The sequence below is a fragment of the Anabrus simplex genome, chromosome 3 (assembly GCF_040414725.1).
Source record: "Anabrus simplex isolate iqAnaSimp1 chromosome 3, ASM4041472v1, whole genome shotgun sequence".
NCBI lineage: Eukaryota > Metazoa > Arthropoda > Insecta > Orthoptera > Tettigoniidae > Anabrus > Anabrus simplex.
Genome location: NC_090267.1, coordinates 144,433,215 through 144,460,862, shown reverse-complemented (window position 1 = coordinate 144,460,862; position 27,648 = coordinate 144,433,215). Strand labels below are relative to the sequence as shown.

The window sequence follows — 27,648 nt, the reverse complement described above, 5'->3', positions numbered from 1 at the left end:
CTTGGTGAACAGCGAAAGACAAACATATGGAAAGCAGATGGCATTGCACAGTGATTGACCTTAAGATTTCTTCCCAATAATAATAATAATAATAATAATAATAATAATATTAATAATAATAACAACAACAACCTGCCTCCTATGATCACTAAGGATCACTAAAAGTAATAGAACTGTGGTTCAGTTGAGGAAGTAATGAACCAAGACATCACTCCTAATCCACTAAAATATCTTGCAGCATGCATTGCAATTGCATGAAAATCACTTGGTTTTCTAGAACAGTGCAGATTTTCTCAAGACGCTCTTAATGATTGGATATCGATTTTGTCTAGAGAAGGGCTAATTTCTCCTACAAAGGAATAGTTCAATACAATAACTGACTTTGAAGCAATATTTTTTAGTTTCCATGGACCTGAAACCATTTCAAAGTGTAAATGTTTGATTAAATACTGAATCTTGTTTCAGTGATTACAGGCCAGTAATAACATTGTTAGTCTTTATGTAAGGCGCAGGATATTTATTCACAATAGAAATGTCAATAGAAAGATGTAAGTCCACGCGATGCAAAAACATGCTGCAAAGAAGTATCAAGTGTAGATTGCTTCATCTGCAGTAAAATTAAATAATTTTGAAGATTCTTTCCTCTGAAATAAGTGAATGTAGTCTTTTCCTTTGTGAGATACACTCATCGCATAACTGTGAATTTAATTTGTCTAATTGTCCTGTAAAGTGTGTTATTTTGTGAGACGGGGCTACAGCCAAGTCTCATTGTTTGTATATAGCGCACTCGGGTCCTCACAGCGACGTCACCCGCCTCACAGCCAGTGGCTACTGTTTCCTGTGAATCTCGCTGTATGGGCCTGTGTGAGCTTGCAGGTCAAACTAGAACATTTATAACCTACAATCAGATAATACTATTTTCATTCTCAGTACACCAATAATTTGTAAACACATAAGGTGCCTAGTATCAAACATGGTCAAAACCCATTTTGTTTATTTTTCAGTAGAGCCACATTTTTATTTCTCTATGTTAATCTCACGTTACAAATATGACAATTTGTGTGTGTCATGTTGCCAGCCCTGTGGACAATGAAACTATTTTAGACACTTAATTTCATTCTAAAGCAATGTAAAACACATTCAAATATGACAATGTCCATTTTTAAAACTAAGACTGGCTTTTGTCCAGTTTTGATACAAACATCCATGTAATTGTCCACTTTTTGAAACAAACTATCCCAAAATTTGTAATTTAAAAAAGTTGCAGGATGACATGATAGTAAACTGTTTTTAAAGGAATATATTGAAAAGATGAAATAAATAAGGTTATTCTTATCCTACTTAAAAAAAACATTTATTTGGTCTTGGGTGTAAAGTGGAACGCCCAGGTTTTGTCACCCGTGACAATTGAGTCCAAAAAGTTGTCCTGTTCGGCTGCAAAGCATTGAAGAAATGGGTGGGAAGAATCAGCTCGTTGCCGCATTTGGTCTTCAGTCAGCATGCACACCTTCCGGTATTTCAACTTTTCCGTTAAAAATCTGTTAGCGGTGCTTCGGAAAACCACAGGAACAAAATTTCAGAGATCATCCAGGGTGATCCGCTGATCTTCACGCATGATTTGCTCAACCTTCATGACTGTCTCTACAGAAATTGACGGTCTCCCGCTCCTTTGTTCGTCATGAATTTCAGTCCGACCGGCTGCAAACTCTCTACACCACTTATGAACATTTTTGACATTCATGCACAACTCACCATACACTAAAATTACAAAATTATGTATGTATTGAATAGGTGGTTATAAGTAAATGAATTTTATAATTTTAATATATCATCTTCAATACGGTTCCATTATGAGATTAATTACATGTCACCATACACTTCTGTCAATTGGCGATGGATTTCAATCGGTTCAGTACCTTTTGCGTTCAAAAACCGAATAACGGCACGCACTTCACACTTGGCGGTAACATCCGACAGGAGCTCCATTCTCAACGGCTGCCAAGCCAAGACTGAGTGCTTCAGTGCAGCGTGCGCATGTTTATATGTGAGCGCGGGAAACATTCTTCACAATATTATGTCCAACAGCCACACAAACAGAGTTCTGAGACCTTATTTTTGGGATTACCCTTGTAGCGTACCTTTTACTACTACATTGCCCCTTTTAATGCACCCGAGTACAATTCTTTTACACTGTGAAATCTTGAAATGAAGTTGACCAGCAGATTTCGGATAAATCTGTGCTTGTTCTTTCCAATCCAATGTTTCCCAGGTTTGTCCAATCACTGTGCCATACCTTTTGACCACCACCTGATATTCATCAGGACTTATTATGGCTGTCATCTTCTTGAGATCTTTTTCAGTGAGACAAATATTCTATTTGAGGGTGTAAACGAATGTCTAGTAATTAGAAATACTGGTTATTTGTCAACAGAGGATGGTGCATACACTGTAAGCCACATTGCACCCATCGCTAACATATTTATGTTTTTATTTTGGCCAGCGCAGCCATTAGCAGCCAACATGACTGAAGTGAATCCTTTTAATTCTTTGGAACTCATTGAAAACCGTTGTTGCTGTTTCATTCGATGATTTCTTTGCCTCATTCTCCAGCCACGTATAAACAGGCACATTGTCAGGGTTCAGTTTACTTTGTGATGTGCCTTTTACAACAGACAAATTGTACTGTAGAGTTATCTGGGATAATAAGCTGACTGATCACTTAACTTTGAAAAAACCAGGTTCTTTTAGCAATCATAAGACATTAAAAAAGGTAGTTTTCCTCTTTTTCCTTGATGTCAATAAAAATTCCCTGCTTGGTTTTGTGGATGGTTCTTTTCAAAATTAAGGTTGATCTTTCCTCTTCATTTTTCAAACTTAATACGTTGCTCTAGTTCCAAGCATGTACTGCACTCACTTGTGCTTGGAGCAGAAAAACCTAAATACCTGGCATTAAAAATGTGTCGAAGGTAAGCTTCCTTCACTTGCAATTCCACTTCTGTACCTTCATTATACATATGCCATAGTTTGCTGATACTTAGCTCAGATGATAAATATTTACATGCACTTTTGCTGCGACTGTAATGGGATTCTACAGCCTGAAGGCTTTTAGTGAAGTAAACGGGGTTAAAAGTCAGGTTCTGAGTTTCACAAACAGGAAAGGTCTTAGCACAGTCTCTAATTTCTTTTCCATAATCTTTTCTTTTCTTTTCTTTTCTTTTCTTTTCTTTTCTTTTCTTTTCTTTTCTTAGTCCTCCCCTTGTTTCTACTGGTGCCAAAGCACCATCCCACTTAAAGTTCTTAAGTACTCCGATGGCTCTATGCTTTAAACTGGTAAAAATGTTTCTCGGCACATGGCAAATTAACACCTGCTGTTTCATAACTGTATACTTAAATGTTGTAACATTAGGCTCAATTCCTCCCCATTGGTTTCTGTGCCGTTTTGGTTGACTTGCCTTGCAATATTTCAGGTTGAAGGCATCTTGTTTGGACTTCTATGGAATTGCATAATATGCAGCATGAAATTCCTTTGTCAGTCATGGTTAAAGTCTGCAATTTTGTTTAGAACAGTTGTTGCATGCCAGATAACTAGGAAGACCTTTTGTAATAAAATAGGAAAATAATGTGACCTTAAGATAAACTTCATATCTGTAACAATAGTCCTAACCTAATGTATTGTAGGAGTTATTATCGTTATTAACTGATTTCAAAACAACGTATTACGTTTCAGAGATAATTATAATTTACCGGGCAAGTTGGCCATGCACTTACGGGTGCACGCTGTTGTCGCCCTGCATCGAACCCCACTGTCTGCAGTTCTGAAGATGGTTTTCTGTGGTTTCCCATTTTCACACCAGGCAAATGCTGGGACTATACCTTAATTAAGGCCATGACCACTTCCTTCCTACTCCTAGCCCTTTCTTATCCCATCGTCACCACAAGACCTACCTGTGTTGTTGTGACGTAAAACAGATTTTAAAAAGAAAATTATAATTTGCTTACTAATTAAATATTGATTCTAATAAAGAGTAACATTCAATGGCAACTTAATACAATATGCTTACAGCAATTGTTTCTCTTCAGGATTTGATTTTAATTTCCTAGCACATTCAGGTAGTCTCTCCAAAACATTTTTAATCCATATTAAGCAAAAATATTTCCCAAAATACTTATAAGTAAAACACTGAAGAAAACATGAACACTAAACTTCGAAACATGCACTCGCAAGAGAATGTAAACAAATGGTCAGTATGACAGTTTGAAGTCACTTGTAGTAATCTGATTGGCTGAAATGGTCATGTATGTTTTTAATAGAAACTACGTTTGGAAGTATCCGATTAAGAAACTGCACATTTCAATGTTAAAAATTAAGTGTAAATGTTTGTTTCTGGAAGAAACAGGCCACTAATTCAGTGAGAGCATTAAAAATACTTTCAGGATTGATCCTTAGATCAATTGTATACAGGATGTCCTTGAAAAGTTTCCAATATTTACTGAGCAGGCAGCATGCAACAAACGAAGGAAAAAGATCTTCCATAAGCATTGGTTGCAAACCCAATATCTCAAAGTTATCTCTACACAACATGTGCTCAATGTGACCACCATCCATTGCACTGCAGTTCTCCACTCCCGTCGCATGGAATCATACATTCGTTGAAACACCCCTGGCTGTTGCCGAATTGCATTACAGGCATTGAGCACACGTTCTCGTAGTGTATCCACATCATTATTGAGACCGCATACACCATGGACTTTGCATGTCTCGAAAGCCAAAATTCTAAGGAGTTAAGTTCAGACGGACAGATAGGCCAAGGTATTGGCCCTCCCCGACCACCTGTTTTAGGAGTCACCAAACACTGTAATGAGATTGGGCCGGTGCCCCATCATTCATGTACCTGATTTGCAGTTTTTTACCACTAGTTTTTAGGTACAAACGTATTTCTGTGTTTGTTGCATGTGACCCTCCGTAAATTATTACAACATCGTGATCATTGATAGTTGTGGTAGCAGACCATAACTCCAAAGATATGTTGTTTGCGACCAATTTTTGTAGGGCCTTTTTTTCATTCGTTTGTTGCGTGCTGCCTCCTCTATAAATACTGGAACCTTTTTCAAGGACATCCTGCATAGGTGGCGCATGTCCGTGTTTGATATTAGGCACCTCACATCTGTATATAATACTTGAACTTATATTTTATAATTTGAGAAGTGAAGATATCCATTTGATTGTACCAAATACAGTATGTGATTCTGTGTTTAATAACATTTTTATTTCAACTCTTGTGTCTTAAACTCGATTTTTGTTTATCTTATAAATCATATTTAACTGAATAGAAAATGTTTAAATTTCACTTTATTCATTGCTTACTGCATTAACAGAAAATTAAGATAAATGACTGTGATGTGGATTGTAAACACGTCCCATGGAAAGGATATTCCCATTGCCCTTCCCAAGATAATGCTGAAAAGTTGTCAAGTTACAAAAACAAAAGATGTTCACTTGTTTATTTGTATGAATTCATATATGTTAGTGGGCTGGTTTTTCATGCAATGTGAAATTCTGTGGCCTTTTTGATACTTTTTGAGTTTTTTGTTCTCCGAGACTACACCCTATTTTATTTTTTTAACTGTTATCGTTGTTGAATATATTTCATCTATTAAGAGTATTTGTCTATGCAACATTAACTTCATTCTTAAATGTATTGCATATCATTGTAAATAATAATTTAACAAGTTATTTTTAACTATTCCTTGGATCTAAAGATGATTACCTGACAGTTGAATAGAAACATGTAACCTCATTCTATAACCCTTTCAGACCTGAAAGAAAACTGGAGGTGTGAATTTTTGTTTGTACGTCAAGAACTGACTAAAATGCTCCTCAATACACATATTAATAGTTTATTTTACAAAATAAAAACTAACATCCGAAAAACAGGACCCACACAATTGTGCATATCAAAATTCAAAACCTCGTATCACGTACGATGGTGTAGCTTCAAAATTTACGTTCACTAACCAATGTACACACTTCATTGAATATATTCCGGTATTCAGTAAAGCTTCTAGATTAATATAAACGCAGTAAATAAATACTTTCGGCACTACTGCTTCCTGCCATCTCGCCGATCAACTGTGCTTTTTAAACTCTTCTTCCTTCGCCCTGGCAGTCAAGCACATACTAAAATCAATTGAAATACACGCCACGTGTCCTGCACAATCACTGCAGTCCGGTGTAGCGCCGAAAAAACATCAAATACGGTCAGGGATAACTAAAATACGAACCCGCACAATTGTGCGTACTCGGTCTGAAAGGGATAAATGTAAGATTTTAATGTATGTATATCCTCTAATACATCTTTCTCTTCCACACATATTTTTTGTTTTATCTGTCCCACCCTATTGTATCTCATTTATTTTAGTTTCTTGTCAGTTGCCTAGGCAATCATTTTTTTTAAACTTTGTCTTATTTCTATATAATGATTGGTTGATTGTCATTTATTCCATATATAGTACTTAAAATAAGCATGATTTGAAGAGAAAATATTTTATCATATTTAACAGTTGTTATTGCACTGTAAATGAAAAATTAATTCAAAGTTTAGTCAACATAGAAATCAAGAATTTCTAGTGTCATACAAATGTTATCATCAGGTGTTTAATGCCATAGAATCAAAGGTAGCAACGGCGCCACCGTCTGCGAGAGAATCACTGTAGCGAGCGAAGCATGTTGAAATCGCTGTACTTATCAGTTTAAAAGGGTGACTTAAGTGTTTTTTTTTTTTTTTTGCTATTTGTTTTACGTCGCACCGACACAGATATGTCTTATGGCGACGATGGGATAGGAAAGGCCTAGGAATTGGAAGGAAGCGGCCGTGGCCTTAATTAAGGTACAGCCCCGGCATTTGCCTGGTGTGAAAATGGGAAACCACGGAAAACCATCTTCAGGGCTGCCGACAGTGGGGCTCGAACCCACTATCTCCCGATTACTGGATACGACTTAAGTGTGTGGATATTGATTGGTTTAAAATTCTTACATGTGAACATTCTCAGACTCTACAATATACTTGCGACGTTTCTGTCTAGTAGAAAGAAAGCCCAAAAAGAAGAAATACAGGACAAATGCTTGATAAGAGAGGACGGTGTTCAATTGCAGTTAAGTAAACAAAATCAATTTACTGTTCATGTTAACTCTTCTAACAACATACTTTTAGAATGGGGATACGTATATTTCGCAATCTTTTGTGTAAATGTAATAAATGGGCAGGACTTCGGCATAATTCTGCTCAACGACCAAAAACATTCTCTCGCGTACAAAGCGAGTAAGCAGGTTTTTAGGCCTAAAAGTGTTGGTGAGATTTTGGAGCAAAGTAGACACAATATTGTCATCGCCTGTTAAGGTGCTGGCTTTCTCAGCCCAAATTGGCAGGAAGTACCAGGCGAGTTGGCCGTGCGGTTAGGAACATGCAGCTGTGAGGTTACATCCAGGAGATAGTGGGTTTGAATCCCACTGTTGGCAGCCCTGAAGATGGTTTTCCATGGTTTTCCATTTTCACACCAGACAAATGCTGGGACTATACCTTAATTAAGGCCACGGCCGCTTCCAACTCCTAGGCTTTTCCTATGCCATCATTGCCATAAGACCTTTCTGTGTCGGTGCGACGTAAAGCAACTAGCAAAAAATAAAGACCTATGTGTGTCGGTGCGACGTAAAGCAAAATAGAAAAAAAAAGAATTTAAGTTGTAAAATGACTTCCTTTAATGGAAAGTGAGAGTGGTAAATGATATGATTGAAGAGAACTGAAAAAATCTTCACAATAATATTTTGTTTGTTTACAATTTGCTTTACATCGCACCGACACAGATAGGTCTTATGGAGACGATGTGATAGGAAAGGGCTAGGAGTGGGAAGGAAACGGCTGTGATCGTAAATAAGGTATAGCCTGGTGTAAAAGTGGGAAACCACGGAAAAGCATCCTCAGGGCTACCGACAGTGGACTATCTCCCGAATGCAGGTTCACAGCTACGTGAGCCAAAACCCGCAAGCACTCCCTCAGTATCATGCACATCAATGGCATTACAAGAAAGGAAAAGAAATGCATCAGGTTAACCTCTAAACACTGAGTATTCATGGCCATGAGGAGCGAATTATACCTGTCTATATAATCAGCGCTTTAAGAAATATGTCGAGAAATCAACATTAATTTCTGATTATGATGAAGAGTAACAGTGTATCAACCGATTGGTTATGAAACAAAATTGTCTTGTTAACCCACTTCTATCACCGGGATCATGCTTGTATGATCTGCCATCACGATGCCTATATTCGTATTTTCTTTAACTGGATTTTCTGGATATTCACTTTCAAAGACACGGCCAGTGAAAGAAAAAGGTCTTCCCTTATATTTCCTAAAACATTAATTTCAGTCTTCATGGTAAAGTCCAAAGAATCTCATTCACGCCGACAGGGAAAGAAACCGCGAAGTCAGCACAAGCAGGCCAATCCACATGACGATAAGTGTTACACAAATTATTATTTTATTCACACAAAAATGAATTTCAAATGAACGTACCTGTGATATGATATGCCATTGCCCTTTATGAACCTCCCTGTGCAGCCATAAGCTGCCCAGGATACTAATATTTTACTTAAGAGAAGTATAAGACTTCAGTTTATCGAGAAGCTCCAGTAGTAACAGTGCCAAACAATCAAGCTTTTGCCAAACAGCGTGCTTGTTCAACTTCGCACACGGCTGCAGTGCCAGTGCTACCTCTACTAACTATGTTTAATGCCATTATTCGTGGAAATTATTTTAGATCACAACATGGTTAAACCTCTCATTTATTAGCAGTTTGTGTTGTGGATATTGCAGTTTGGTCCTCGTTTGTGAATCATGGTCAACTCTTCTTATAAAATTCCCTGAGCATTTTCATGTAGGACCTATCTTCCACAGAACTTACCTGTTCGAAGGGCTGTTTGCTTGTACTCAATATCTAGAAGATAATTAATGATGGAAGACTTGCCACCACTCCATGGTCCCATGAACAGAATGAGAGGTTTAGAGAAAATCTCTGGATCTGAAACATATGTAGTTGTAATTAGTTTTTATTTATTTTCAAGCTACAGTGGGGAAAAGAAGAGTTCAAGATATTGTTGGAGAATTTAGACTGGGAGATTGCAATGACAGAGAAGACTAACTGGTGGAATTCTGTCAAGAGGAGAATATGTTTATTGCTAATACTTGGTTTCATTTACTTTCTAAAAGGCTATATACATGGAAATCACCTCGAGATGATCCAAATTGTATTGTCAGAAATCAAATTGTTTCTATCCTGATTGATAAGAGGTAAAGAAATGGCATGCATGTGGTGAAAACCTGCCCAGGGTCAGACCATACTCTATTAGTGGCAGAAGATATCTTTCAATGGGAAAAATTTCTCAACAGAACCAAAAAAGTAAATAAACTTAACTACATTGAGGAGCCGTTAGAAATGTGTGTAAGTAACATTCTTAGTGATGAACTTACGAAAGTACAAGAGTGCAACATTCGTGAAAGTTCAGAAACCGCCAAGGAAAGAAATGCAATTAAAGACTTGGCAGCAGCTGAAGGGAACATCTGCACAGAATTCGGGAAATGAGAACTGAATCAACTAAGAAAACTTGGACAACAGAAGAAATATAAAATCTAATGACGTCATGATGGAGATACAAGAATGTTAATTTAGTGAAATACAATGAAATAAGGAAGGAAAATCAGGGAGGCTAAGAATCTTGAATGATTGAGGGATGCCAAGAAACTGAAGACCTACAAAGCTAACATGATCTATTTAATTTGCATAAAAAGGTGAAAGAACTAGCCAATAAAGTTAAAATTTGGCCATACTACTATTGAATGCAGCAAACGGACTGATTTGCAGTAAAGGGGAAGCAGAGGAAAACTGATTGAAATACGTGCAACATTTGTTTGGAGAAGGAACAAAACCTAATTTCACCATTAATGAGTACAGAGCCTGGACCTGAAATTTTTTATCAGTGAAGTGCAGAAACATCCGAAACAGGATGAGCAGCAGGTCCAGATGATATTCACCCCTTTTTTAAATTTTAACACTAATTTGGAAAATCACCCTGTCCTAGCTTCTCAGATACTTCTCTAGAAAATGTTTAAAAGATTTAAACTTGGTCTCTAATTTGATTTTTAGAATCTTGTAATGATAATTTTTCTAAAATATTCAAGCAACATAAACACAGTCTTCCTGTTCCTCTGAGGTTTATTTTAAACTTAACTAACTCACTGTACTTAAGGAATGTCTGTCATCATCACTCTGAATGTTGTCTACCGTATTTAGTTATCACCTATCCATAATTGTTTTAAAATGTTCTCAGTCTTTCGTACTTTGGCAGTTTATCACTGTCAATACTATTGTCCACAATCAATCTTTTTTTTTTTTTTTTTACATGTAGGAGACCCTTCAGGAGCATAGAATATGTAACATTATGAGATGTGAAGGAATTTTACATTGACTAACTTTCCTTAAAATAATTGAATCTATTTTCTTCTCAATTTAATTCAGCTTAACTTATTCATTTTTCGTTAGCCTCAACTTATAATAGCTAAAGAAAATATGGCACCAATATTAAAATTAATAATCAAGCTGTAGACCATAATACTCTGAGCTTTCCATAATTTGAACTTGGTGATTGTTGCCTTCTTTTTTATTATGTCAGATTTTTTATAATCACTTCATGTTTATCCTACTCAACCTAGATTGTGACTAACAGCCTTGCAAACCTGGCTGTATTAGTATGTAATTTTGATTTGTAATTAATTGGACTGTTTGGTGCTATCCCAGCATTTTATGGCTAATGATGAAGAAATCAAGGAAAAATGTATTTTTGGATGGCAGAACATTAGTCATTCTGTGATAGGTTTGAGTTGTAAGAATTATCTGTACCGTCAGTTTGGCATGCATTTAGGTAGGTAGTACATGGTATAACCCTAAGGATTATCAAAGAATTTCAAAGTAAAATAAACATAAAGTATATTGTAGGCTTAAATAGTATTTAAAGTAAAATAATTCTACATGGAATGTAACTGCTCCCTCCTCTACATTAACTTGTTGCGTGGTTCAGGAAAGAGCCATATAAAATTAGTAATTTTGCATTTCCCTTGAAAATAGTCAGCATTTAGTGAATTAATATTGGATTGACACATTGAGCATTAAGGTGCTTATTTATAGTCTGTACTAGTGGTATTCACTATTTATCTTAGATATCTATTTCAGTATATAACATAAAGTTTCCAAGTACTAGTTTATTTTTGTATGTAAATATTTTACCTCCAAAGTGTCTGTTGCTGAGGTCTCTGTACTTATACAAGACCTCAAGGGGTTTGATGGCATTGTCATACACCTTCTTTAGTTCTTTGAGAGTAATGTCAACGGTCTTCGCGAGGAGTAGCTCTCGTTCAGCAGATTCAGGGTCAAGCTTCAAAATTTGTGCAATATGATCCTTTGGGCGTAGATTGTCTGGAATTATTAGTCCCTGGAAATTCAAATCAAATTTTTCTTTTACATGTATGGTAAAGGGAATGGTACTGGCCACTAAAGAATAACCCTGTATGAAAATAAATAAAAACATGATAGCACTCAAAATAAATCTTGTTAACAGTCGTTAATTGAGAAATATTGTTCACCGAAAGCTGTGCGATTACTGAAACTAAAAATATGCTATCATTTGAGCTCATAGGAGTTTACATGTTTCTTATACTTTGTGGGCTCAAAGTTATTTGCTTTAATAATATCAGTTATATATTTCGTGGATGAAGTATTGAGTTGCTTCTTATTGTCATGTATTTGTGGTCTTATTTGTCATACAAATTTAAAAGTAAAATACATTCATGTATTTTTATATTGCTCTGTTATTGCTTTTAAGCAGATAGTTGAAGAGAAGTGCTTTAAAATTTTATTTTCATTAATTTTTCTTTCCTTAATGTAAAGCAAGCAGTTAGCTACCGTAATGATTTTATTTTGCCTGCGTAAGTGGTTTTAATAAACATCAAAGTGCTGATGTGCTAAAGGAAATTTCTTAAGTAGATGGCTGCTGGGAGCATCTGTAACTTAAAACAGCTCTTCTGAGTAAAAATAGAATATATATAGTATTGGACTGTTTGGTGCTATCCCAGCATATGGTTTTCTGAGTATAAATAGGAAAGTTTTTCTGTTAATGAAATAAATTAAAGCGTTCATGCCTTTGTTTATATGAAAGTTAGTGTAGGAGAAGTTTGTAAAATAGTGATAAATAATAATAATAATAATAATAATAATAATAATAATAATAATAATAATAATAATAATAATGATGATGATGATGATGATGATGATGATGAAAAAGTGAAATGAAATGGCGTATGGCTTTTAGTACCAGGAGTGTCCGAGGACAAGTTTGGTTCGCCAGCTGCAGGTCTTCCGATTTGTCACCCGTAGGCGACCTGCACTTCGTGATGAGGATGAAATGATGATGAAGAGACATATACCCAGCTTCCGTGCCAGCGAAATTAACCAATTATGGTTAAAATTCAGCATGCTAACCATTTAGTCATGGAGCCAGACATAATAATAATAATAATAATAATAATAATAATAATAATAATAATAATAATAACAACAACAACAAATGGTGGTATGGATGTCAGCAAGATACTTACTAAAGTAAGTTCCTCTTCTGGTGTGGTTTCAACTTCAGTTGTTGGAGTAGCTTCTCCTTAAAACAAATAGTCATTGTTAGAAGAAGAATAACCTTCATATACTTAATAATAAATTTATCATCATACTTGTTAGCAGTGTTGATGTAATGGTTATGTCAAAGACAATTTGAGAATGAATCCTTTGGCAGAAAGTTACCCACTCGCTTACACCGGGTCTTCCAATTATTGGATGACCAATTAGCTACAGAAGCTGCGCAGACTACTAGGCTTTTCCTCAACGCCTGCCATGTGGTGGGAGAGGTTTGCCAAACTGCTGCATTGGCCATGAGTTTCATGTCACCTAGTCAATGCTGTTTGAACAGTGAAAATTAAAACTGTTGTTTAATCTTAAAGTCTGTTAACCATACCATCACCATCTGCTATGCTTATAACATCTCGTCACTTCACCCAAAATCTTGTACATGCAATGGTGTTACAATCCTCAGCGCCACAAAGATGTCCCCGACTGTCCTTTCATCAGCTGCAGGCAGCTTGAACTCTTAATATCTTCCGACTTAAAGGTTTTCCAATTAGGTACTTCACGTGTTCAAATTGCTCTGTTGTTTTGCAAGCAGTCTTTTTTTTTTGTCAAGAAAGTCAGGAATTATAGGAATTGCTATTTTACAAATTAGCTTGCTTAACTGCTCATTATTGCTGTCAAAAGTTGGATGTGCACATTAGTAAAGGGGATTTTGACAGTACAGGCAGGACAATGTCAATCAAAGTTTCACACACTCTGGTAGACACAAACTTTGGAACTTTGCACACAAATTGGAAAATTATGTCCATTATCCACACTAATTCCTCAGGTGGATAACACAGCTTATTTGTAGCATCTCTGCTGTAAATTGAATCTGTCAGCGGGGAACTAATTTTACTCTTGCCGATAACACAGTTTAAACTGAGTTTCCTTCTGCTTTTTATGTACCTATAAAACCCTCCAATAGACGTCATTGATGCTTGTTCCATAGTTAATGAATCAAAGACCTGAAATTTAGTTCAAAGGTGAGTGCATGCAAATTACAGTAAACGTAATAGAACATGAATAGAACATAAATAAATATTTTGAATAATATTGAACTTACTTGGGGGTTCATTAGAGCTGTTTAAGATATTAGTCACTGAGCTTGGAATAGTACTCTGCAAAACCTCTGTCCTCTGCACATTCTTGCCTGACCTGATCTTTGTTTCCATTTGTCCTTTACTTCTCTGTTTGTCGGATAATGATAAAAATAAGTCCATTTTCAATATCCTGTTCATGCTGATTGTTACTGCTCTACATTCCAACATATCATTACTTCCTGAAATATGTCTTAATTTACTGAAGAAATTATGTATTGAATCACTGTTGAATGTCCTCGTTAGAAGAAAATGAACTCCAGAGAACAGAAGGTACTTGATACATTTAACAGTCAAAGAAATGGTCAGTAGAATAGCTTCATATGTTTCTTTACTCTGAAACCCAGTAGCCTTCTCTTCACTCGATGTTTCAATTTCCGCCAGGTACACCAGAAATTCATTGTACAACCATGATAGCCTCTTTTCGCTTATGTCAAAAAAGTCCATTTTCTCTTTATGGTGGCATGCACGAGTACTATTTATATCATGAACATTGAACCATTTATTTATGAATTTCAAAAAAGTAATAGTTGTACTGCAATTCTTGAAAGCGTGTGCTTTCAACTAGGAAGAATTTTCCTTTAGATATTCCAGAGCAGTGATGACTTATATAGAGAATACTTTTCACTCTTTTTACATTAATTGTCTCCAAGTCCATAGATACGTGTTTCCTTGTTAGGAAAGGAACAGGATTAATTACTTCCATTGATTTCAGTTCATACAAGTTTTCTATATGCCTTCCTGTAATTTCTTCATATCTTTCTGTCATTATCTTTTCTAGAAATAAGTTTCCAACATTCTTCAGTATGTGGTACTGGTTGAAAGCTAGAAATAAAGGTCTGCTTTGGTCTTTCGGATGACATATTTGTGGTTTTATTGCTTTTCCTTTGGACAGTTGTCTCATAATATTTGCATTCGTTTTGTGATTATTAGTAACTAACCTAAATATTACAAAACCACGAGCCTCCTGTTGTTTAATTACTGACAGCATTAGGACATGAAGTTCAAGGCCAAAAAGTTTTTCTGAGAAGAAGTATGTCACAGGAATTTGATAGTTGGTTGATAAGCCATTTATCAGAAAGTACAATGAATGTTCCACAAGTTCTGTCCTATTTTTTCTTGCACATGGACGTATAATTGAAATAAGTAGTAAGTTAGATAAGGAAAAACATGACTCAACTGTTGACTCACAGGAGATCTGGAATGTACTTGGAAGTAGGTTAGTGTATAAGTAATATTAAGAATTGCTAAGTCAGTAGGTGAATACGGCGATTAGGTAACAAGAATGACGTGCTGCGGATAACAGATTGCTAAATAAGCAGAGCTGGAAAGCAGTGTTCTGCTGAGGATGAAATGTTGACTTTAAGAGGACTGAATAATATAGGGCAGGTCTGAAGGTCATGAGGAAATAAGTGTGTGTAAGAAGTAAGGTAGAGGAGTTTAGATTAAATTAGTCATAGGGGGGCGCTCACATAAGGATTGGTTTCTGCCTGTGTGAGCGTCCACATAATAGACTGTGTATAGGGGTGGCGCTTACGTGAGGATTGATCTCTGCCCATGTGAGCATTCGCATAGTAGAATTGTTTTTAGGAAGTGAGGAGGGAGGGAATGACATGAGGGAGGAATAGGGCGGGCCTATCCCAAAGGTTGTTAACGAAGGTGAATAGATGAAGGTCGAGAGGGAAAGAGAGAGAGACCTGGTGTGCTGGATTCCAGCACGCGGATGGCCTGTAATCAAACGGAATGGTGAGGATATTGCTTTGTCAACTGTGTAGAGGGCCGGACGTGTCGTTCCACGGAGGGCGGCTCCTTTTTTCCTCACCAGGGAGGATGGCCTGGCCAGTCAGTAAGGTAGTTATAAGGGTGGCGCTCACATGTGGATAGGTTAGGTTTCCCGCCCGTGTGAGCGTCCACATAGTAGATTTAGGATTTTTTTTTTTTTTTTTAATGTTTTAAGGGTGGCGCTTCCTTGTGGCCTGGTTTCCGTCCGTGCGAGCGTCCACATTGTAGTCTTAGTTTATTTTTATTTTGCATGGTAGATTTAGTTCTTTCCTCCCCTCCTCCTTGTAACGGGAACATGTATTTGGGCCGAAAGCCTGTAATAAATAAATATCATACCGGGTAATTTGGCCGTGCGGTTAGGAGCGCGCAGCTGTGAGCTCGCATCCGGGAGATAGTGGGTTCGAACCCCACTGTCGGCAGCCGTGAAGATGGTTTTCCGTGGTCTCCCATTTTCACACCAGGAAAATGCAGGGGCTGTACCTTAATTAAGGCCACGGCTGCTTCTTTCCCATTCCTAGGCTTTTCCTGTCCCATTTTCGCCATAAAACCTGTCTGGTTGGTGCGACGTAAAGCAACTAGCAAAAAAAAAATATATACATCTTATCATATTTTCTCTTGCATCTTGAAAAATAGGCACGTCATTGGAACTATATTCACTTCTATTAGCTGAAGTGCCCTTACGACCAAAAAAAAAATGCATCTAGTTTCTTATTGTTCTGTACCTGCTCTTTGATAGACACCTCATCAATAATTAGAGATTCGAATCCCACTATCGGCAGCCCTGAAGATGGTTTTCCGTGGTTTCCCATTTTCACACCAGGCAAATGCTGGGGCTGTACCTTAATTAAGGCCACGGCCGCTTCCTTCCAACTCCTAGGCCTTTCCTATCCCATCGTCACCATAAGACCTATCTGTGTCGGTGCGACGTAAAGCCCCTAGCAAAAAAAAAAAAAAATAATAAAATAATTAGAGAACACATTCTTTTGATTTCATTCAACCTTTCCCATTCTACTTGAACCCTGGCTTTCACTAGGTCTGCTACACCTGTTTCACATGATGTAGGCGTATTACCTATATAGGTGCTCAATGTGCTCCTTGGTGGTAATTTAAACAAATTGCTTCTAACAGAGTTGTGCCCTTTAGGTGATTAATTTTAATTATTATAGGATTTTATTTTATTTCCAAATTACACATTGTTTTAAATAATTTTCTGGCCACCTGGATGATTTTTTATTAAAGTTTACAATTTGAACAAAAATAAACCAACATTTTAGGTTGGAAGAGTTACGTTCATTTATTTCTAGCATGTTTTTTAAACATATGCAGTACTGGTTTTCATACTGGTGCAACTGCTTCCTCTGGTATTCTCCCTCCATCTCTAAATTTTTAACTTCATTTTCACGCCACAGTTTTATTCTTAGTGACGACAAACACTTTGCAGCACTTAAATTACTGTTAGCATTATTTTCCATCTGAACTCCAATGGACTTGCTGTTATGATCTGTCAGATTGGTACATTGTGCATCGTGTGTGTTTTCATCACCTCTTCTTGTTTCTGGCGTAGCAGTAACATCAATTTTTACCTTGAACTATGTACACATCGTCCAACTTCCTCTTCTTTCCACGGTTCACATTATGTTTCACAATTGCTCTCCTTTCTGCGGTTATTTTAAGTGTTTTATGTACAAGATAATCTATGAACACAGTGGGGAAAACATTATGCTTCAGTTTCTTTATCTTCAGCCTAGTGCGCAAACCAGATTCATGAAAATACCGCCCACGTACGAAAGGCGTTCTTGCATTGAAATTGGGTACAAATAGATCTCTAGAAATAGCAGAGCTATTTCTGTCCAAGCTCTGAATTGCATGGAAATGTGTGAAATGAAATTCTCTTTTACTTTTCCGCTCTTACTCCTACAGTATAGCAGACTACAGTATACCATTTTTGTTAACCGCCACCTACAACAATTAAACATGATTACTTTTCTCGGATACATACGTAAGTCTACAAATGCACAGAATAATTCAAAATAATCAAAATAATGAAATGGTTATTACAATTGAATCTACGCAACAGAAATACATACCTTACATTCCTGAAGTATGATTCTTATTCAGTCGAAGCTGATCAATAAGAAACTCATTCACAATCAAAAACACTTTGTTAATCACAAAAACATGTGTATTAACTAGGAAATGCCTACTGGAACTATGAAAGCTGTCGAGGGACATCATACTAGTGCTCCTGTGACCAAAACGTTAACTACGAGCTGTTCGCAGTTAGCATGGAAGTGGAGCCAATTGGTAAGGTGTTATAAACATAGTAGACAGCAGTGACAATACAAAGTGGCAAATATAGGCCCAGTTATTCTATTTAAAACCAATTGTTCACTTACCAGTTTTAATTTCATACACAAACTACCTGTGCTGTCAGGAGATTATTTGAAAAGAAATTCCCAGGTATTCACATTCTGTGTCACAATGCAATTCATTAGTTCATATGTTTTGTACTACAAGAAATGTTCATGATAAGAAGGGACAAAGGCTATGTTCCATACTCACAGAAGATAATCTCGACATTGCACACCCTATGAAAATTTTGCTAAATAATCTCTTGACCGTTTTTCTCAGCTTATGAGCATTTGTTATAGTTTTGTACAAAGGGCTACAAAGTTACTTAGACCCAAGTACATATATGCATATCTTAAAAAAAAAAAAAAAAAAAAAAAAATTGATCTGTTTGGCATTCCAGATGATCACCAGAGTCTAGAAGAAGCAAAGATGTAAATACCTAAAGTTTCACTCTCCATTAATAATCTACTGACACAATGCTTTAAAAGGTGCCATACAAATGGTAATGCAGAATATTCTTACAAATGTTGCATGGGTGAAATTTATTTGGGATTACATTTTGAATCAAGTGCATAATGAAGAAATTTAGATAATTCTGTTTTTGGATGAGGCCAGGTCTCTCTTACATAGATATGTTTATTCACAAAAACTGCTGACACTGGAGTGCCAAAAATCATAATCTGTTCCATGAAGATCCCCTTCACGATCATAAAAGAGGATTGTGGTGTGATGAAGTTGGTAGTGGCAAAGTAGCAGGCCCAATCTTTTAAAAGAAAACGATTAATAGGTAGTGGAAAATACGTGCAAAATATTTTGCAAAATTTTTGCTGAATCAACGAGAGGGATTGTAGTTTGTTTTGGTTTTTTGCAGCGAGACTCAGTGAGAGCTCCTATAGCCAGTGATTCACTTTCAGGTAATTCATGGAGTGTTTAACAAGAGAGTTATCAGGAACAAGATTTGGCCCTCCCAATCTTCCAGTATAAACCCCTGTATTTATTATCTGTAGAAAACATTAAAAGGTAAAGTTTGCTAGACAAATCCATACACTTTCGACAACCAGAAGGATAACATCCATCAACAGATAGATTTCATTTCTGAAAGAGAAGTAAGATGTGATCTAAGTGAGTTCTACATGTATATGGCAAAAATAAATAATGAACATTTTAAAAGAAATTGTGGTGCAAAGAAGTGTGAAAACTCAAAGCAGTAGATTGAATCACAAGCGTAGCTAGTCTAGAAGTAGGGATCTGTCCCCTCCCCTCCTACCTCACCTCCTCTGGCATTGAATTCACGTAAACAAGATCAACCTAAAGTAGTTTTTTGATGTTGCTTGAAATGATACTTTATACATTATGGAAGTTAAGTTCTGTGTTACAGTAGTGTCTGTAATACACTTCATATTATATAATTTTGTGGATTAATTCCCCATACTTGTCTCTTTTTTTTGCTAGTTGCTTTACGTCGCACCGACACAGATATGTCTTATGGCGACGATGGCAGAGGAAAGGTCTAGGAATGGGAAGGAAGCGGCCGTGGCCTTAATTAAGGTACAGCCCCAGCATTTGCCTGGTGTGAAAATGGGAAACCATGGAAAACCATCTTCAGGGCTGCCGACGGTGGGGTTCGAACCCACTATCTCCCGATTACTGGATACTGGCCGCACTTAAGCAACTGCAGCTATCGAACTCGGTACTTGTCATATTAATATAAAACTTGCACTTATAACAAGACACTAATTAAATATAAAATGATTATCTCTTTGGATTTCACTGCACAATAGCTAATTATAACAAATCTTCATAAATACAAAACTAACTGCTCTGCTTGAAAGAACATCATGGACTTGAAGTACTGAGGATAAAATGAGGTATTTACACTGAAAAAGGGAGAAGGGATGGCTTAAAATGTACTGCTACTTTTCTTTTGGCTATGTCCACCAGCTTGCTGAAGGAGGCCTCAATATGCTTCTGAATCTCCCTCAGTGATCTGGTAATAGAGGTCCACTTCGACTTGGAACTTGTTTTAGTCTAGCACAAACTCTGTGTACTAAATTGCCATGGCAATAAACTATAAACTATCGTGGTTGTAGAAAGAACTTCAGTCTGTAGGTCAAAGACAAGCAAGAAGTACTGACGATTCAATAGGGGACAGTCTTCCTATTAGAAACCCCGCCATCCTTAGTGGCTCCAACTTAACACAATGCAGAAAGAAAATGCTAAGTTGTAACATACTTTCAACATAGATGAAATAGAGAGAGAGAGAGAGAGAGAGAGAGAGAGAGATTTATTATTATTATTATTATTATTATTATTATTATTATTATTATTATTATTATTATTATTATTGATTTAAGCCCACTAAGAAGCGCTGGTGACTAGTTCTTCCTCGATGCTCTTCTTTGTTCCCAATGAGATAGATTTATAAACAGTATAGATAAACATGTAAAGTTCACCATTGAATCTGAGGAGAATAAAACTCGGAATTATTTAGATGTGACAGTAATTAGAGGGAATGAACACTTCGAGTACCAGATCGATAGGAAACCAGATGTAATAATCAGTAAAAATTACAACCACCCAGGACAACACAAAAAGCAGCATTCTATAGTATGTTTAACAGAGCAGTCAACATACCATTATGAAGAGGGGGTTTAATAAAGAGCTGAATATCATATACGGAATTGCCAACGGATAACCCAAAAGTTAGGTAAATAGTATAATGAGTAAGATTATTAAGAACTTTTAAAACCCTCCTCAGGAATAAAAAAGAAAGGAAAAGTTTACCACGTTCACATAGATTAATAGACACTCATATGGACTGGCTAAATTATTTACCAAACGCACTATTAACGTATCGTTCAGGACAAATAACATTAACAACAAAATAGCATGAATATAAATAGTCCCTATATTCGGTCAGGGGTTTATAAGTTGACATGTTAGGAATGTAACAAACAGTATGTAGGACAATCAGGGAGGAGCATAACAGTGCGTTATAAAGAGCATGTTAACGTCAGATAACATGGTAGATACTCGACCATGTGAATATGCATAGGACAGCAGTCGCCAATTTACAAACATTGAACGAGATCTGAGTTTATTACATCCATTGATCCATTACAGAAAAAAAGTTAACACGTGAATATACTTGAGAAACTAGAATGTACATGTTATATAGTTTAAGCGAACATATGGCAGAAGAAAACCCATTATTTAAATTGGTAATTCAGTATGCCAGAAAAAGAGGGGGGGGGGAGGAAAAGGAGAAAAGGAAGGACGTAACTGAGTACTTCATTCCGCCCTCCAGCACTATATATTTCTCCTACTTGCTCCCTCCCGATGTCCAACCCGCTCAACCCAGTTTCTTAACAGTCTGCCACCTCATTTGAAACTGTAAGCACATCCGCTGGACCTCTGCATTCAATGTAAGTTGCACTCATTTTATGCTTAGGTTCTTGTTTTGTTGTGAGTTACAGTAGGGCAGTTATATTAGTTATTAAGCTATGAGAATTTTAGATACAATGTAAATGTCACATTCATGATTGAATTTTATTGGATATATGTTGCCATTGATGCTTTCACGGCCCGTACTTATAGACGTGGTGGGTTTATGCCATGTAAAGAAAATAAGGTGAAATTCTTTACGTTTCGCAGAGAACTGTGCTCTGCGTCATCAGAAGAAAATTTTGACTTCCACGAGAAAGGCTTAGATGTTATAATAGAAGTGAAATGGTACGTTCATTCATCACCAGATAGCTTCCTGAACACGGTACAGTGCTAGCGTTCGAAGCGGAAGCTGACGGAATCATCAGAATCGGTCTTAAGAGGGTCACATAACATGTGTACATAACGTATGATATTGACAGGTGTATGACATTGACACAAGCCTGGAATGAAACATCTGGCAATTAGGAACGTACAAATTTGGGAAAGACCGAGACAAAATGACAATAGTGAAGGGACAGGGAAGGGAACTACCTACGTAAATCCTTAATGGCTGGCAACCAGGTATTACTTATTTGATAGCCAGTGTCCCTGTTGAAATTGTTAGAATTTCTACGTATTTCCACAACTAACAAGTAACAACTCTCATTGTTCCGTATTGAAGATGGTGTTAGGCAGAAAATCTCTAGGAATCAAATATCTAGGTGGTGATGGACACGCTCAAAATCACGTTCAAGGATAATGGTTACAGCGATTTGCAGATTCATAGAGCCCTTCATCCCAGAGAAATGACCAAGCAAAGCTCGCAGAAGGAAGAAGTGAAAGGAACTGCCTACTTGCCTTACATTCACAACACCGCAGATCGAATTGCCCAAGGTCCTCCACAAACACAATATAAAAACCATGTTTGGCACCACCACTAAAATTGCTCACAGTCTGGGTAAAACCATGGACAAATTGTCCCCACTTTTACATCTTGGGGTATATGAAATTCCCTGTACTTGCGATAAGGTATACATTGGCCAGACATGCCGGTCCATTGGTACCCGTATCAAGGAACATGAACGTAATATTCGTCTCAACCAGCCAGACAAATCAGCAATAGCTGAGCACGCTCTATCATCGGGTCATGATGTCATGTTCCAAGATGCTTGAGCTTGAGCTCTTACCTACACTAGACACTACAGGTCCAGGATTATACAGGAAGCTGTATAAGCCTGTGCAGAACTATTTGCGCAATAGTTTAGGACTGAAAGTGTTTTGGTGAAACCTTCAACAAAATCTGCAATGTAAATTTTAGTGGCAAAATGGCTCGAAATGAGCTCTGTAGCTAATAAAAACCGTAATTATCCTAAAGGAGTTTGAACACCAGAAAACATTGCTCGAGTGAAGGTGAACACCAGAAAACATTGCTCGAGTGAAGGAAAATATGGAACGAAGTCTGACAAAACTCCATCACCGTTTCTTTGCAAGTGAGAACTAAGACATCGTTGTGTCGAAACATTACCCAAAAAAGACCTACATACATATCCTTACAGATTCACTGTTGTGCATGCGTTAAAGCATCTAGACCAGGCCCATCCAGCTATTGCGCTCCGAGAGCGCGCCCGCGCTCGGGGAGCACTGGGCAGTCAGACTAGCGCTCCTTCACCTACCACCACTACAGTGTGGCAGCGAGGAGACCTGAGACGGACGATGTTCGGACCGCGCTGACTAGATACGTACGTACAGTCGTGCGTCCGTCGGCTTTTGTGGGTTTGTTGACATCATATTGATAAGGCTGTTTTGCCATAACCACTATTCCGCATATACAAATCGAAAGGTACTCCGATGTATGGAATATGCAGGAAACGAAATCAAGTGTTAAGTAGGGAATGCAGTAATGCGATTTATTCAAAACTGAAATTTGAACACATCTGAGAGGAAAAATAAAAATTTTACCAATATTATACCAATATTCTTAAACAATTACGCGAGTTTCTATCGCTCATCGTTGCGCGATGTTTACTTTTGGTAAGCTTAAGAACTGAAAAGAAACGCTCACAAATATTATACGTTGAGCCGAACATTGACAGAACTTTACAAGCATGTTTATACAAAAGGGGGTATTCTTCTTGCGGAAAGCCACTATAAAATTCTTCCAAACTTCGTGACATTAGAAAGCGGTCTTTAAGACGAACATTGCACTGCAGTTCAAGCTACTCTAATTGAAATAGCTGTGGAGCACTGTCTGCACTAAGAAAAAATGTTCGAACAATTACATCTAACACCGCTTGGGGTTCTGATAATTCTGAAAATCTCTTTTCAAATTCTTCTTGTAATTGGCGAATTGCCTGCAAGTACTCATCAAAGTAGACACCTTATTTCACTGCTTCAAGCAATGGAAAATGTACTGTGTTCCTTTCACGCAACTGGTTTTCCCACAAAATCAATTTTCTTTTGAACGCTTAAATTTCTTCCACCAAATCGCAGATATTGTGCTTTTCGCCCTGAAGCCAAGTTTTTTTCTTTTTGCTGTTGGCTTTACGTCGCACCGACACAGATATGTCTTATGGTGACGATCAGGCAGGAAAGGGCTAGGACTGGGAAGGAAGCGGCCGTGGCCTTAATTAAGGTGTGAAAATAGGAAACCACGGAAAACCATCTTCAGGGCTGCCGACAGAGGGGTTCGAACCTACTATCTCCCGAATACTGGATACTGGTCGCACTTAAGAGATTGCAGCTATCGAGTTCGGTAAGCGAAGTGTTCAAGATGGGCAGTAAAGTCACTTAAAAAGACCCAGTCCACCACCCACTTAGGATTACGCAAAAGAATTTCGGGCCGCCCTTTTGTGTCATAAAATGTATCTATTCATGGAATAGATACCTTCCATGAACAGTCTCTACATTGTGTGTGTATGTTGTGTGACAAACATTGCGATCGCTATCATTTCAGCAAGTGCAAGAATATGCGACTATTAAATAAATAAAAGGTATCTATTGCATTCCGCAAGCAAAAAACTCGATGAAGCACCTTCGTCTTGCTCAGCCATCTTACTTCTGCATGGCACGGGATATCCGGATACTCCACTTCGAAGTCATCCAAGAACTCTTTGATTTTTTTTTTTTTTTTTTTTTTTGCTATTTATTTTACGTCGCACAGACACAGGTAGGTCTTATGGCGACGATGGGACAAGAAAGGCCCAGGAATGGGAAGGAAGCGGCCGTGGCCTTAATTAAGGTTCAGCCACAGCATTTGCCCGGTGTGAAAATGGGAAACCACGTAAAACCATCTTCAGGGCTGCCAACAGTGGGGTTCGAACCCACTATCTCCCGAATGCCAGCTCACAGTTGCGCGTCCCTAACTGCACGGCCAACTCGTCCGGTACTCTTTGAATTGACGGTGCGTGAGTCCATAGGATCGAAGAAAATTTACCACTCGCACAACTGTTCCGATTACGTCTTTAAGCTTGGCGACTTTTGCACAGATTGCCTCCTGGTGTATCAAGCACTGGATCGCCGCCATTGGGGTAGTACCGCTCTGTCATTTTTAATTTTACATAGCTGAGGGACCCCGTACGTAGACTACGTAATGCAGATGCTCAATCCGTCGTTACACTCGTGAACCGCTCCCATTTTAATCCCATTGACTCAAAAACACCCCCACTGCTTTGAAAATATCTAAATCGGTAGTGGTGTCTTTGAGAGCTACCAAGTCTAGGAAATCCTCGGTGACCCGAATATCGTCATCCAGCCCTCGAATGAAAATAACGAGCTGAGCTGTTTCCGTAATGTCGGTTGATTCATTGAGGGCGACGGAAAAGGATACAGAATTTGCTGTCTTCTCCATTAATTGCTGTTGCATATCAACGGACATATTGTCTATTCTGCGAGCCACAGTTTGAGGAGAAAGAGAGATTTTGTGAAATTTCTCAACTAGCTCCATAGGACAAATACATGCCGCATGTCCATTAGGCACTCCTTGATTACATTCCCTTCCGCGAAGGGTTTCCCAGCTTTGGAAATTTGAGACGAACATTTGTAGCTTGTTCGTAAATTGGGTCCACCAAACTCACTCTCCTCAATCTCCTGTCAGACAAAAATACGGCAAGTCACAACTTTAGTGATCTTTAGATAATTCAATCATTTATTCATTCCCGTTTGTAAACAAGCATTTAAAAATTAAAACAATAATACTTACAGAACCGTGCTGCTTGAAATTTTATTTCAATTCTTCCAAATTCGATTGGCATTTGGCGTCTGTCAAATCACCGTAATCATCCCTGTGGTTGGCACGGTAGTGGTGTTACAAATTGTGTTTTCTTTAAGACATAAAATCTCAGTGGCACACTAAAAAATCGGCTGCTCTCTTCGGCCCGGCGGGCAGACCGCTCGCTCAGCCAGCCAAGCTCCTCCCTCCACTACCGAAACTACCTTCCCTCAAAGCGCTCGGAGCACTGGCTTGGAGCGCGGCCAGAGCGCTAGCGCTCGGGGAGCGCTGTTTGGATGGCCCTGATCTAGACGAACCTTCGTGTGTTGAGTTCTGCCGGTGGTTTCTGAGTGAAGTGCAGTCAGGACTTTTGTCCCTTAATTTTTCATTTCATCAGAGGAGGCCAATTCCAGCAACCTCTGTGATGTTCATTAACAATAGTCAGTCCTATTGTAAATATTTTCTGGGCCAGTTTTATTTTGCCCACCCTGTATTTAACTTATACATTTTTCAGTATTACATAAAAAAGGGCATCCGGGAGATAGTAGGTTCGAATCCCACTATCGGCAGCCCTGAAGATGGTTTTCCGTGGTTTCCCATTTTCACACCAGGCAAATGTTGGGGCTGTACCTTAAGGCCACGGCCGCTTCCTTCCAATTCCTAGGCCTTTCCTATCCCATCGTCGCCATATGACCTATCTGTGTCGGTGCGACGTAAAGCCCCTAGCAAAAAAAAAGAAACATAAAAAAGGAATTATGTGTATGCCATATTATCCATATCCTCCTATATTCGTTTAATAGGGAGCACTAGTTTGAACCCTACCATCAGCAGCCTAGAATATGGTTTCCTTTACCGTAGTTTACTACTCTTAACACCAGGTGAATGCTAGAACTTTTACGTTAATTGAGGTAAAGTTGCACAAAAGACTGAACTGAGCTGGGTTGGTGTAATGGCCACAACTTTTAACACTGAACACTTACTGCATGATGGGTATTGTTAAAATAGAGAACTTAGTATGGGCTTGATATTTTATTTTTTGACAGTTTATTTCTTAATGTAAACGAATTTACAAGTTTTCAAGACCGTGAGTTTCAAGTCATTTTCCAACACGGGAGCAGTAGATGTGCTTGTCTCACGACAATTGGCCACCTTAACTTTGAGGCAGTGGAGGCCACTAAGGTGAAGTTCATGTAGCTTCATTTTGTCTATTTATACAAAATGTTGTTCCGCATAATTTCATAACTTGTTCACTCAGTGTGTGAATCGACTCTGAGCATCCAAGTGCAGTTAGCATTGCAGTCTCTTCTGTTTCTTTTAAAACATTTTCTTTTTCTAACAATGAACTCATTAAATACTTGGTCACAGTCTGTTTTCTAACTGTTTGCCGACTAGTCTGTTGGTATCTGCGGTGATCTTCAATCCATTTATGTAATTCTTCTTACAAAAGCAGGCTCATATGTTTGGCTTAATCCGCCTTGTTCATTCTAGCTTAATTTCATTATAAATATTTTGCTACCATTATTAACACTGATTTCTACTATAGTAACCACCACTATATATATATATTCTATGGTTTGTTAATACATTATCTAGTGCTTGCCTTTGTTTTGTTACCTTTCATGTAAGTCTATTAAAGAAAGAAATCAGAATATGAATAATTTGATCTGTGAACTCACTTTGTTTGTACAAAATTCCATCAATTACAACAGCTGTGAACTCTTGTTAAATTTTTCACCTTTTCATCTTACTATACTCTCATTCCATTAGAAAATTCAACCTACTTACATAAATTGTTCCACCTGCTTCAATATTTTATGTCCCTCTTCTTCTTTCAAAGTATTCAGTTGTCAGTTATCACTGATCTGCATTTAGGGCTGTCTCCCAGGTGGCAGATTCCCTATCAGTTGTTTACCTAGTCTTTTCGTATTTGATTTCAAAAAATTTGGAAATTTATCGAAGTTTCCCTTGATAAATTATTCTGATGCATAATTCCTTTTCCTGTAAATGATATTTGCTCATTGA

The 27,648-nt window shown here is 37.7% G+C and overlaps 2 protein-coding genes across 4 annotated transcripts in view; one reads left to right on the top strand and one right to left on the bottom strand.

Moving 5' to 3' along the window:
• Positions 1 to 27,648, top strand: part of LOC136866085 (putative protein FAM10A4) — a 405,358-nt gene that overhangs the window by 127,631 nt on the left and 250,079 nt on the right. The window lies entirely within an intron of this gene.
• Positions 1 to 27,648, bottom strand: part of LOC136866084 (uncharacterized) — a 215,486-nt gene that overhangs the window by 48,811 nt on the left and 139,027 nt on the right. For both annotated transcript variants that reach the window (XM_067142746.2, XM_068226602.1), the window contains 3 exons: positions 12,702 to 12,757; positions 11,335 to 11,539; positions 8,959 to 9,075 (listed from right to left, as the gene is read on the bottom strand). In XM_067142746.2, coding sequence (XP_066998847.2) covers positions 8,959 to 9,075; positions 11,335 to 11,539; positions 12,702 to 12,757 — 378 coding nt within the window. The remainder of the gene's footprint in view (positions 1 to 8,958; positions 9,076 to 11,334; positions 11,540 to 12,701; positions 12,758 to 27,648) is intronic.